This window comes from Candida tropicalis (genome assembly GCF_000006335.3).
Source record: "Candida tropicalis MYA-3404 genomic scaffold supercont3.5, whole genome shotgun sequence".
Lineage (NCBI taxonomy): Eukaryota > Fungi > Ascomycota > Pichiomycetes > Serinales > Debaryomycetaceae > Candida > Candida tropicalis.
In genome coordinates, this window is record NW_003020057.1 from 1,174,131 (window position 1) to 1,186,778 (window position 12,648).

At 30.0% G+C, this 12,648-nt stretch overlaps 4 protein-coding genes across 4 annotated transcripts; 2 read left to right on the forward strand and 2 right to left on the reverse strand. All coding sequences in view use genetic code 12, as the record gives it.

Annotated features, from left to right (window-relative positions):
- Positions 1-1,033: 1,033 nt before the first annotated feature.
- SPO22 (Spo22p) lies at positions 1,034-3,598 on the forward strand (the record flags this gene model as incomplete). The annotated part of the gene is made up of 1 exon (XM_002549855.1): positions 1,034-3,598. The coding sequence occupies one exon, from the start codon at positions 1,034-1,036 to the stop codon at positions 3,596-3,598; it is 2,565 nt and encodes an 854-aa protein (XP_002549901.1).
- A 1,257-nt stretch (positions 3,599-4,855) lies between these two features.
- CTRG_04199 (uncharacterized protein) lies at positions 4,856-6,526 on the reverse strand (the record flags this gene model as incomplete). Its single annotated transcript, XM_002549856.1, has 1 exon — positions 4,856-6,526. The coding sequence occupies one exon, from the start codon at positions 6,524-6,526 to the stop codon at positions 4,856-4,858; it is 1,671 nt and encodes a 556-aa protein (XP_002549902.1).
- Positions 6,527-7,938: 1,412 nt separating this feature from the next.
- On the reverse strand, positions 7,939-10,119 carry PCL7 (Pcl7p; the record flags this gene model as incomplete). The annotated part of the gene is made up of 1 exon (XM_002549857.1): positions 7,939-10,119. One exon carries the CDS (start codon positions 10,117-10,119, stop codon positions 7,939-7,941), a length of 2,181 nt encoding a protein of 726 aa, XP_002549903.1.
- A 1,642-nt stretch (positions 10,120-11,761) lies between these two features.
- On the forward strand, positions 11,762-12,070 carry CTRG_04201 (uncharacterized protein; the record flags this gene model as incomplete). Its single annotated transcript, XM_002549858.1, has 1 exon — positions 11,762-12,070. The coding sequence occupies one exon, from the start codon at positions 11,762-11,764 to the stop codon at positions 12,068-12,070; it is 309 nt and encodes a 102-aa protein (XP_002549904.1).
- Positions 12,071-12,648: the final 578 nt, after the last annotated feature.

A 12,648-nucleotide genomic window follows, 5' to 3' on the forward strand; every position in this document is an offset into this window, starting at 1 on the left:
TGGAATTAAAAAGGACACCAATGCAAATGAATTACACATGTTTATCATCTCAATATCACCAGAGATGAAAAATTTTCTATTCTCATTTCAACATTCACAGCAAGTAAATACTCCAATTTTTCTATTTCAATGGTGACATTTGAACTCGTCAGGAATATTATAATCTAATTACATATTTTATTATAACATAATTACTAACATTTTCTTTTTTTTATAGACAACACCAGATCTAACAAAGTTAAGGTTGTTAAGACCCCAGGTGGTAAATTAGTTGCTCAACACGTCAAAAAAGCTGCCTCCAGAGTTAAATGTGGTGACTGTGGTTCCGCTTTGGCTGGTATCTCTACTTTGAGACCAAGACAATACGCTCAAGTTTCTAAAACTCACAAGACCGTCCAAAGAGCTTACGGTGGTTCTAGATGTGCTAACTGTGTTAAAGAAAGAATTGTCAGAGCTTTCTTGATTGAAGAACAAAAGATTGTCAAGAGAGTCTTGAAGGAACAACAAGAAAAAGAAAAGAAAGCTGCCTCTAAAACTGGTAAAAAATAAATGTATTTAACAGACATGATTTAAATGTATAATATTAATAATTATATCAGGTTTAAAATGTTAATGGTTCGTGTAGATTCTTCTTTGATGGTAATATATACATCATTGTTCTTTATGTATTGACTTAATTCTTCAACTATTGTTCATTTCCCAAATCTCTTTTGAAAGTTTTGCTCTTGTCACAAGTGTTGCAAAAACCAAAAAAAAAGGTAAACTAATTCATACACCCAAACTTTTGACAACACAACTAACATCAATGACACAACTAATCTCCAACTATGAAAGTTCATTGAGGAACTTCATTAGTATGTTCTTTTGCTTAATTTCTTGAATTGTAGCCATCAGAGAAATAAACTGCTAACTTTGATTTCCAGAATCATCTAAACAGATTCATGATATTCTCGTGACAACCAATTCATTTGAAAATAGCCAATCATTGCAAATACAAACCATAGTTGACGTTGTTTTACCATTAACAGAGTCAATGTACAGAATTATTACAAACTCTTTGCCGTTAGTTCAACTACAATCTGAATTACTAGAATCTTTGGAAGTTGGTGCGGCTGAATTGTGGAACGTTTGTAGTTCCATTTCTACAAACCATGCTAATACAACATACAACATAAAGCTATTTTGTATATTGTTGCTTAGTATCTATGAATTGCTTAATCCTAGTATTGGTCGATGTTTGACAAATATTTCATGTATTATTACACTTTATTCAAATTCAATCACAAAGGATATCAATGATGTAATGAAGAAATGCAACACTTATTTGGAACCGATGATTTCGAAGTTAGTGATACTTGATAAGGACTCACCATTTGATCAACGGAATCAAAAGCTTCTTAATGAATACAAAGAAAAACTGATTATGTTGAATTTGAACTATGCTGTAATTACCAATGATTTTGTTTTAGCAAAAAGTTATGCAGAAAGAATTCTGATTTCTTCAATAAAATTGGTTGAACCTTCTTTTGTTTTTGAATGCTGCAGGGTTCTTTATAACTCTAGTTTAACCAAATATCAAGAAGAAAAGCACGATGAAGCACGGTTTTTGGTTTTGATTGCCATAAAATATTTGGAAGGGATATCAGTTGAGTCAACAAGGTACAGACAACGATATTTACACTGTTATATTCTACTAGTAAAAATCTATAAAGGAATTGATACAACTGATACAAAAAACCAAGCTAAAGAAACACTTCTTGTTTTGCAGAAAAGTTTTCCAAATTCACTTGATATTTACCATATTTATCTTGATATATGTGATTCTGAGAATATTGACGGGTTGGAAGATATGCTTATGCAAATGGTTACTTCCGTGAATTTAGAGGAAGAGTTTGATAAAACCATAAACTTGTTAAAACTGTGCGTTAACAAGAGTTTCAAAGGTGTCAACAAATGCTTAGATTATTTATTGACTCATTTTAGTAAAGAACAGAAATTTACTGAAACCATAGTGGTTACCAAATTTGTCACCAATATATTGTTATGTAAAAACACCGAATCAATGGAGATAATATCGGAATTGAGCCAGTTTATACAAGTAATCGAGAGAACGCTACAGAGCCAGTTATCAATATCTGCCAAATCAAGCATCATAGCAATTGTGTGGTCTCAAGGAATGAAAGAATACAAGCTTTGTAATTACAAAGAGAGTATTAAATGGTTTGAATTGGCTCTATCACGATTGTTTTACATTGAATATTCAGAGAACCAAGATAGAGGGAAAATTATACGGGCTATACAAAATAACCATTTTGAACTTGGAAATTATAATGAGGTTATTTCTATGGTTGAACTAATGGATAGAGAAGATAAACTGGCAATTTTAACTCAGTTTAATATATTCAGATCCTATTTGATGTTGGGAAATACCAACAAAGCAATGGAATGCATATGTAAATTAACCGAGCATGATGCTCCACTTGCTATTCTAACAATTGCAGCTTGTATTCTTGAAAGTAAAGATAAGCTAGCACCAAGTTTTATCAAAACTATTTTTCTCAAGTTGGTTGAATATATGTGTGGCTTTGAGTTTACTGAAGAATATATTAACAAGATTCAATCACATGATATTGTATTCCCAGCATGTTGCCGTTGTGCCGTGGTTATGTATAGCAATGAATTGGAAAATAGTGATTCTATTGATATTGATTTATTGTCTTCACTTCGAGAGTTACTTCAAAAAAGTTGTGAAATAGCGACTAAATTAATTGATGCTAAAGCTAAAATCTTTACAATTAACGATTTGGAATGGTTTGCAAGTAAATCATACAATATTGGACTAAGCTGTTACGGGAAGGAGAATTTAGAGCCATCTTCAAATGTTGCAAGTGATTTTTGCAAGATTAGTATATCATTTATTGATCTAATAACCCCAGAGATTGAACCTTCAAGATACCAACAATTACTATTATGGAAGACCAGAGCAAATCTTTTGAATATAATGTTTACATGTTCTAGTTATGATTTAAATGCAAATGAATGGAACGAAATCCGAACAAAATGTTTGGAATTGAAAGAAATAATTCTAAAGCAAAATCATGTGACAGAAATAGAATGGAAGGAATGTCTTCAACAAGTTATGATATATCATTTCCAGGCAGAACTATCAGTGGGATCAATTCAAAGTTTATCGACAATAGTTGACGACTGTACAGTATTCAAGAATAAGATTACAATAGAAATATTTAGTATTTTTGTTAATTTACTTATGGATACAGAGCGTACAATTGCCAATCACACGAAAAAGCAAATACTCAAACAGATTATCGATAAATCATTTAGTTATCCACAACCTGCCTTACAAAGTAAACTGATAATAACTTGGGTGAGACATTTATTTGAATTATGTGAACAAAACTATGGTGATAATGAAAAATCATTACTAACAAATTTATATAAATTGATAAAAGCAAACCAATCAGAGATAATTATTCCAACATTTGAAATTGAATGGCTTGCAACCACATGTTGGAATTTTGGAATAGTTTCACTAATGTATGTAAAAGAACATGAACTACAAGACAAAGAAGGGGGATAGCCTGTATGATACTAACATAGTTTTGATTTTTTGTTTTCTTATAGAGATAGCCGGAATCAAAGTACAGGAGTGGAGTGGTGCAGTTTCGGAGTTATACTTTCAAGATTTGTCCATGAACGACTACAACAACAAGTATGTATCACGAGATGCTTCTTATTCACTATCTTCTACAAGTAATACTAACTAAGAGGTCTTCTGTTGTAGTTACAATTGATATGGGTGGAACTATGTCTGGAGCAGAATATTTCGAAAGAGTTGCTTGATAAAGAAGTAAGCAAACATGAGTAATTTGCCAATCCTTTTTTTTTTTAATATCTTCCTAATATTAGAGTTTTTTTTTGTCTATTTTTCAAGGGGTGCGGTTTTCGAGTTCCACACTTGTCTTATCAAAAACTGCCCTCTAATAAGAAAAACCAAGAATTAACAAACCCCAAATTTAAGTATGCAACCAAAGATAAACTTCAAGGATAATAGATGAATTAGAGATTGTTTCAGAAGTTAGAATATCTAAACTTATAATGCCTACTATATTATGAATCACAAATTATTTACACCGTACGGGTCGAGGAAGTTGTTCCATGAGTGAATTCCTGGTTTCAACAGACCTTGCGGTTTTTTTCCCTTGCTAAATTTTGCAACAAGAAAATTCACTACAGGATTCTGAAATTTCCTTATCTATTTTTTTTTTTATTTTTATTTTTATTTTTATTTTAGAAGCATTGTTTATGTACATACTTTGATGCTAGTCAAAACCATACGATGACCAGCATATATTCAAGTGAATTAAAATGCCTCATGGATTTATATAAATATCAACTGTTTTCCCTCTCCTTGTTTCCTTGTTAGATCCTAAAATTGAAAACACTCACTTTACTCGAAATTCTTTTTTTTTTTTTAAATGACATCAATTATCAATCATAACAACAACAACAACAACTCACATATAATAATGGAACCTGCTGCTAATAATAAACTAATTTCAAACTATGTTAAAGATGTTTATGTTCCACCACAAAAACTAGCTACGAAGAAAGAAGTACCTCCATATCATCCATGTTTAATTGTTCAAGATCATCAAACAGATGTAACTAAATTAAAACCATGTGGATGTGCTGATAGTTATTGCGTTAAAGATGCTTCAACTTGGATTCCTAAAGCCAAATAGGAACCACTATTTAAATTCTACTTGGTATATGGTTTTATATTTCTTTTCAATAGTATATAGTTATAGATGTTCTTTTAATATGTGTGGAATGACTATCTCTTAATTGGATTGAATTCAAATTCTGAACTATTTGATGAATCAACTTGTTTAATAATATTATCATTGTTGTTGTTGTTAGTATATGTTTCTGAAGTACTAACTGAATTATTAATTCTATGATTATCAATACTATTCGAGTTATTATCAAATTGACTAAATCTTGTTGGTTGCAAATAAGGATTATTATATTTTTGTGAAATTGGTATATTTAAACTCGAATTTTTACTATCACAATCACGTGAATTCGGAGAAATACGTCCTTGATGATGATGATGATGATGATGATGATGATGATGATGATCTCGATGATCGATTAATAATAAATCATTTGATTTAGATTTTAATGGTAACGTTTTAATATCCCAATCTTTTGGATCAAATGAAGAAATAGATGAATTATCACCTTTTTCAAAATAATCAATTTTATTTTCCAATAATTTTGATGTTGATTTTGTTGATATTGGATCTTTACCAAACATTATACCAGGATGAAAAAACAAATAAATTAAACAAGTTAATAAAACCATTAAAGCATCCATTATGAATATAAATTCTTCATGAGTTATTAAATAACCTCTCCAACCTTCAGATAATTCAACAACTCTATAAATACACCGAATATAAATGAATAAAACTGAAATTATAATTATTAATGGCATATAATTGAAAAATTTCCTTGATCTAATATGAGAATAATTTGAATTATAAAAAGGTTCCAAAAATTCATTTCTTAAAAAAACCCCTTTTTTAGTATTTAATAATAAATTAAAATAATTATTAATTGAAATTTTTTTCAAACTTGTTGAATTTTTAAATGAACGAATTGTAAAATCAATCAATAAAATTAAAAATAAACTCATTGATAATACTTGAAATGCAATACCACCAACCATTATATAAGTACCAATTTTTGAATTTTTAAACATTTTTAAAAATATAGCAGCTATTGCTCCACCAATTGCTTGAATTAATAAACTTAAAACATCACAAATTATGAAAATATAACAAAACCAACGAGGTTTTAAAATTGAATAATTTTCACCATAAATAATAATCAATTGTGCTAATAAATAATAAATTCCCGCCATTATAAAAGCAGGAGCAATTGTTAAAGTTATAATTTGACATAAATATAAATTTTGATTTGACCATGAATAATGAGCTAATGTTCTTGATAAATAACCAATCATTTCTAATAGAGTACCAAAACTTAAACAAATTGAAAAATAATGATTTTTTTTAATAAATCCAAATATAATATAAATAATGGCAAAAGTTCCAAATAATATAGTAAATAATGAATTAAAAGGTACTGATAAATTAATAGCATATAGATTATAAGACCATTCAAGATTTTTCAAATTTAAAGTAGCATTAAACATTTCTTGAGTTATTTGAGGGAAATTTTCAGTATTTGTAGCAGTAGCAAGATATTCTTGATCATTTATTAAAGTGATTGAAGCAGCTAAACCTCTTGCTTTTTTAGATAAGAAATATAATGATATTGTATTTGTTTGAGTTAATATTTCATTTCTAATTTCAAGTAATGTTACTGCTAATCCTAATGTTGCAGTTGGATCAATTGTACTTATACTTGTTGAAGTAGGTAATGATTTAGGTGTCCATGTAGGTAGATATTGATTTAATAATGTTGTAGCATCCATAATTTAACAATAAATAATCCAATGATTGATAATTCAAAAAAATTCCCGTATAAATAAATAATAATATCTGGGGTAATAGAAAATATAAATCGTACCAAATAGAAAGTTTTAAGGGTCGAAGAGGGAATGACGCCGAAGGGGGAATATTTAAATATAATCACAGAAAGTAAGAACTAAGAAGAAAGGGGATATTCAAGTTAAGATCAAAAATTTTTTTTAGTAAAGTATAGCCAAGTAATTTCCAATCTAATTGATTATTAATAAAAGGTAATGACGGGTTAATGATGAGTTATTTCTCCTCTCTCTCTCTGTCTGTCTGTCTCCCCCGTCTGATCAATAATACTTAAACAGTGTGGCTTGATGTTAATAACCTTTTTTTTAAATAATAATTGTATTTAGCTCACTTTCTTTTCTACCCCAGCCGCCCACTCGGATTGTAAGGAAACTCGATGAAATTGAATTAAAGTAATAACAAAACTGTTGATAATAATAATAATTACAATAATAAACTACGAAAAAACCCAAATTTTTCTTTTTTTTTGTATGGGTCGGGATAAATGGGCAAGTACAAATACTCAATCAATCCTTGTTTAATGAATTCAATAAGCCTTATTGTATTATTAACCATGGTTACTATTTCGAAACTTAGCCTCGTATGAAAAAAAAAAATTAAGACAAACTATATACTATGACTGCACAATCATTCAACATAGTTTTGTTAAACAGGGCTTATATATTTCTTTGGTTTGCTTTATATTTCCATAAATTGCAAAAACATAAAACAACAAATAAAAATTGGTGATAATTGGAAACACAATTTCTTTCATGAAGCTGCGAAATCTTATCTCCTTGATATTATGTTTCCTATTTAGGAAATTGACACATTTTGGTTTAATTAATTGATGAACTTATGAATGCAATGATAGGCTTTAGAGCATCCAATATAGTTCCTTTATGAGTGATTTAATTTGAAGGATGTGTCGGTATTTATGCTATAAGACTTTGACTACTTTAATCATCGATGACGAATTACAATGTACCAAGAAATAAATGCTATATAAATTTATATATTAAAGAATTTTTTTTTTCTTAATTAATTTACAAATAAAATGTTACTCACTAAATGATAATTAAAACAGAATGAAATTAAAACAATAAGAACCAGAAACATTAGAATTAGGAATTAAATGAGACCATCATCTTCAAACATGACATGAAAAGGTGAACTAATGGCGGGGGGGGGGGAGTTGGAATCAAAGTACATAAATATGATAGACAGGACAACATCAAATAATAAATGAAGAATTAAAAATATAAAAACAAAACACATTGAATTATAATCAAAGAAACAAATAGGGACTATATTAATATTGCAAATTCATGAACGAGTTATTATTTTTTTTTGTATTAACTTATTTTTGTTCATTTGGAACTAATTCATTTGCAACTTGTTCTCTTTTCCAAAATCTTAACAATAAATCCCCATAATTTTGTAAATCTTCAACGGAAATCATCAACTTAAAATCTAAAAGCAATAAAAATTGCAATTCTAAATAATTCAATTCTTCCAATGGTAATCCTCCAACTTTGGCATACCTAAGATTTTTATAGAAGATATCCAGGAAAAATTTAGATGATACTGTGATTCCACTAATTATTAATCTATGAATATTATACGAATCCATGACAAACAATTGCTCTGATTCATTTGAATTAGATGGATCATTAGTATCTGAATTACTATTCTTTTTCTTTTGATTCAAATTATTGGCTTTCTTGGCAATTCTATCAAAATAAACTAATAAAGATAAAAAAACTTCATTAGTAACCGGACAATATTTCAAAACACGAGCTAAATATGCTTGTAATGAAATACCAGGTACATTAGTCCCATGAAATGCCAAAACATTGGCTAAATATTTATTCTTCATTTCATCGTCTTCGTCGTCTTCATCATCATCATCTTCGTCGTCAACATCTTCATCCTCCTCTATATCATTGTTATTATTATCATGATTACTTCCCATTCCACTATTTTCTTCGTTTCTATCAATTTCAATATCATCATCATCATTATCATTATCTGGTTGATTTTGTAATTTGTTTCTTTTCTGTAATTTCTTTAGTCTTTTTTCTTCTTTAAGTTTTTGTCGAATGGCAATAGTATTTTCAAAATGATTTGGATGTAATTTATCATTGGCTTCAATTATTTTAGTCAACAAACAAGATAACATGACTATTAAATCATTTACGGGATATTCCACAATATTTAAATGTTGATCATGATTAGGAGATCCATCTTGACTATCTTTAAGTGTTAAATTCTCCAAAAATTCGCTATATGTCATGTAATGATCAGGTTCAGGTGGTACATAAGGTGGCGGTGGAGGCAATGATTGGGATTGTGGTACAGAAGATTGTTGTGGGAAAGAATGTGCAATGTTTTGTTTTTTACCTACAGGTAAAGATGAAGTAGAATGAAAAGGTCTAACATGAGGTCTTTCTATTGGTTGTCCTGATAATTGTTGTTGTTGTGAAAATGAAGATGATGAGGAGGATGACATTTGTGCGTGGGGTGATTGGTTTTCTACCGGGGTGTTTGAGCCGCTTGTATGAACCTGTTGTTCACTAACCACTGGTTGATGTTGTTGAAATTTAGAATTATACAGTTGAGTAGATTGAAGTGGTGGAGGTTTAAAAGTTGGTAATGATGAGTTTGGAAGAGAATTTGGAATTCGTTGTTGAAATTGTTGTTGTTGTTGCTGCGGAAAAGATATTGGTGGATGTTGATTAGGTGTAACAAATGATGAAGGTTGAGTTAATGATGATGAAGTAGATGATGAACTTGTAAATCTATTTGCTGTATCATTGTCCACATTTGTAGTAGGGATAGGATTCGGTATAACTACCGGAGGTCTAAAATTTGAATTTGAATTAGATATTGAATTTGAGTTTGACATGGGCTGAGGGGTGGGTTGAGAAATGAAATTGTTTACACTTGGTAGTGAAGCGGTGTAAGAATGATGAGATGTATACGAAGAACTAACTGCAGTTGGTGTATTATGGGATGAAGGAATATAATGTATTGAATCTGTTACAATTGACCCATGTGGGTGATTTTGTTGTTGTTGTTGTTGTTGTTGATGATGAAAACTTCCGCTATTAAACGAATTGGTAAAATCCTGAGTATTATTGTAATTATTAGTGGGTATGAATTTATTAGATATATGTTGATGATCAGATTGACTTGAAGATGAAGGGTTGTTGAATATATTTTGTGGTGGTGGAGGTTGCTGATTAATTAGATTCTCACTTGATCCCACGGGAGTTATATTCCCACTGGAGGTTGAGGAGGTTGACAACAAATTTTTTGTGAGATTTGACACCTGAGGCTTCTGAAAATTGTTTGTTGACATGAGTGGGTGTTGTTTTAGCTGTGACGATGATGGTGGTGATGCTAGTGGTGGTTGTGGAAAGTAATTGTTGTTATTAGTTGAATCTAGTAAAGTTGTTTTTGTTGTTCTTGTTGATGATGAAACAGATTGGTTGTAATTATTAACTGTTGTCCTCGTTGTTGTTGTAAGAATAGTCATCTCTTTTTTTTTCCCTGAGTGGGTGTGTGCGAGTGTGCGAGTTTATTATTATGGTTGTCAGTTTTTTTCGTTGTCGTTGGTTGTCCGTTGTTCGCCCCGTTTATTTTTTGTTTGTTTAATTGTGTCTGTGTCGCTTGGCGGGTGCGTGGGTCGACGGGTGGTGGCTTCGGTCAGCTGCAGGCGAATTGGCTGAAGCAAAATTGTTTTCTATTTCTAGACGTGTAGTATAATGAACACTCCCTACTTCAAAGGTATCAATGGTGAGTTGAAGGGTGGCACGAAGGACTGGGGGGTTGGTGGATAATTATGACTCAATATTGTGGATCACGGAACAGTATTGTTACTCTCTTGTTTTTGTGATTATGATACAATACAAAATTCAATTGGTTGAATAACAAAAAGAAGAAGAAGAACAAGAAGAGGGAAATTGATGAAATTGATGAAATTAATGAAATGATTTTTCTTTAATTTTCAATCAAATTTGTCAATGGAAGTATCGACGTTTATATAATATATAATGGGATGACCCATAACTATGATCATTTATCATTTGCATTATTAAAAGTATGAGATTTGAAAAAAAAACCGCAACTTCGGCTCTATGTAATATTACAAAAATAGATATGACCCCTTTTTGTTTCATCCTATTCAATTACCATAGCCTTCCTACTAGATCAATAACCAGTGTCTATGTAATTCCTTGCAATGCAAACCATGTCGAATTGATTTGCTTACATTATATTTTTTATGTTTTTTTTCAGCCATTACATCATTCGTCATATTACATCAAATTTAGTGCGTCTGATTGTTCCGTCACGATCACGATCCTCCTCAACCCGGGGGACATTTAATTCCATAGGAAATAGGATGGAAATCACGATAATTGATTTACATATCATTGAAATAAGATGAAGAATTCCTGATAATGTCCACGAAGGGTGGGTTTCTTTCTTTTTTTTTTTTTTAACAAAGATCTACGTAAAAATAAACCATTCAATGAACTACGGAAAATTGTTTATTCATTACGGAAATACTGCAAAATCTTTGATACCAAAAAATTCGATCACATCTTAATTAAACTGAAAAGAAATTTATCTAGAGATATTGATGTGTTTATAATTAATAAAATTACTAACTAACTTAAAGTATTTTTTTCATAACCAGATAATTCGCTTAGGATTTAATCACTATCATTGAGGTGTCGAAGAAAGAAACAGTTATTGACATTATCATGCCCATATTGTTGATTAAGTTATTAAAAGCGACTTGGAAGTGAAGGATTTTCAATTCCCCACTTGTTTTCAACCATCCATGATACAAAACATCAACCAAGAGCAATTATAGTAAGTAACAAGCTTAGCCGCTCGCTCATGTTTATATATATATATGTATGATTCAAGAAACGAATACTTGAAAGATGATTTGAAATAGAATGCGCCAGTTACCGATCTGTAGCGTGTACTTTATACCAAAAAAATACTCAAATCACTATTATCATCATCATCAAGCCAAGGGAAAAAAACTCACGACATTAGGAATTTTCAAACCCCATAACTCAAACCAAATTATCCTTTTTTTTTTTTTGAAAAGAATTCTTTAATATCATCATAGTGATATATCCATATCTATATATATATATATAATGTCAACAGCATCTAAAATAACACTTGGATTATCATGTTCATTTGCCCTTGGTGCATTTATATTTATTAATTATTCTCAACAAGCTGAAAGAGAAGCATTACGACAAGGACCAATTAAAGATGCTATTCGTCAACAAGCTAAATTACAATTAAATAAAGAAAAAACTCAAAAACAATTAGCTAATGAATTAGAACATAAAGAACAAATGGAATTAAGAGAAAAATTAATTAAATCACAACCTTTAATGGATGAAATTATTCGTGGTGAAGAAGGTAAAATTATACCTCCTAAAGAATACGAAACATAAATCAACAAAAACTAATAAAGTGTTCATGTAAATAGTTAAATCAAATACAAAAGAGAAAGAAAGAGAGAAAGAGAGAGCATTAATATATATATATATGTATATAAAATGTATGTGTTCTTGGAGACACCAGAAAGTTTTGTGATAATTAAATATCTATATCTCTGATGTACTATGATGCACAGGGTCTTACCCCTTTGTTTAATTTACAAATACTCCATCTTCCAATAAATATCAACAAAAAAGAATCAAATGAAAAGACATTGAAATAGAATACTTGTGGAATAATAAAGTCAAGCTTTTATTGACTTACCAAAACGGTTCGTCAGAAGTAAAAGATGTCTGATCTGTAGATTTGATCAAGGCCAAAACTCTTCCTTTCTTCTAATCAATATAAATATCTTTATTGATTCTTTATTGATCCAATTGAAGTATTCGATGGCTAAAGAAAGAAAGAAAAAAAAAAGAGGTATGTGAAGGTTGAAAAAATTTTTTTTTTCTCTTTCTCTCTTTTTCTTCCTTCATGATGATGATGATCAAGATGAAGAAGACGATGGGGGGATTAAACTCTCATTTTTGTG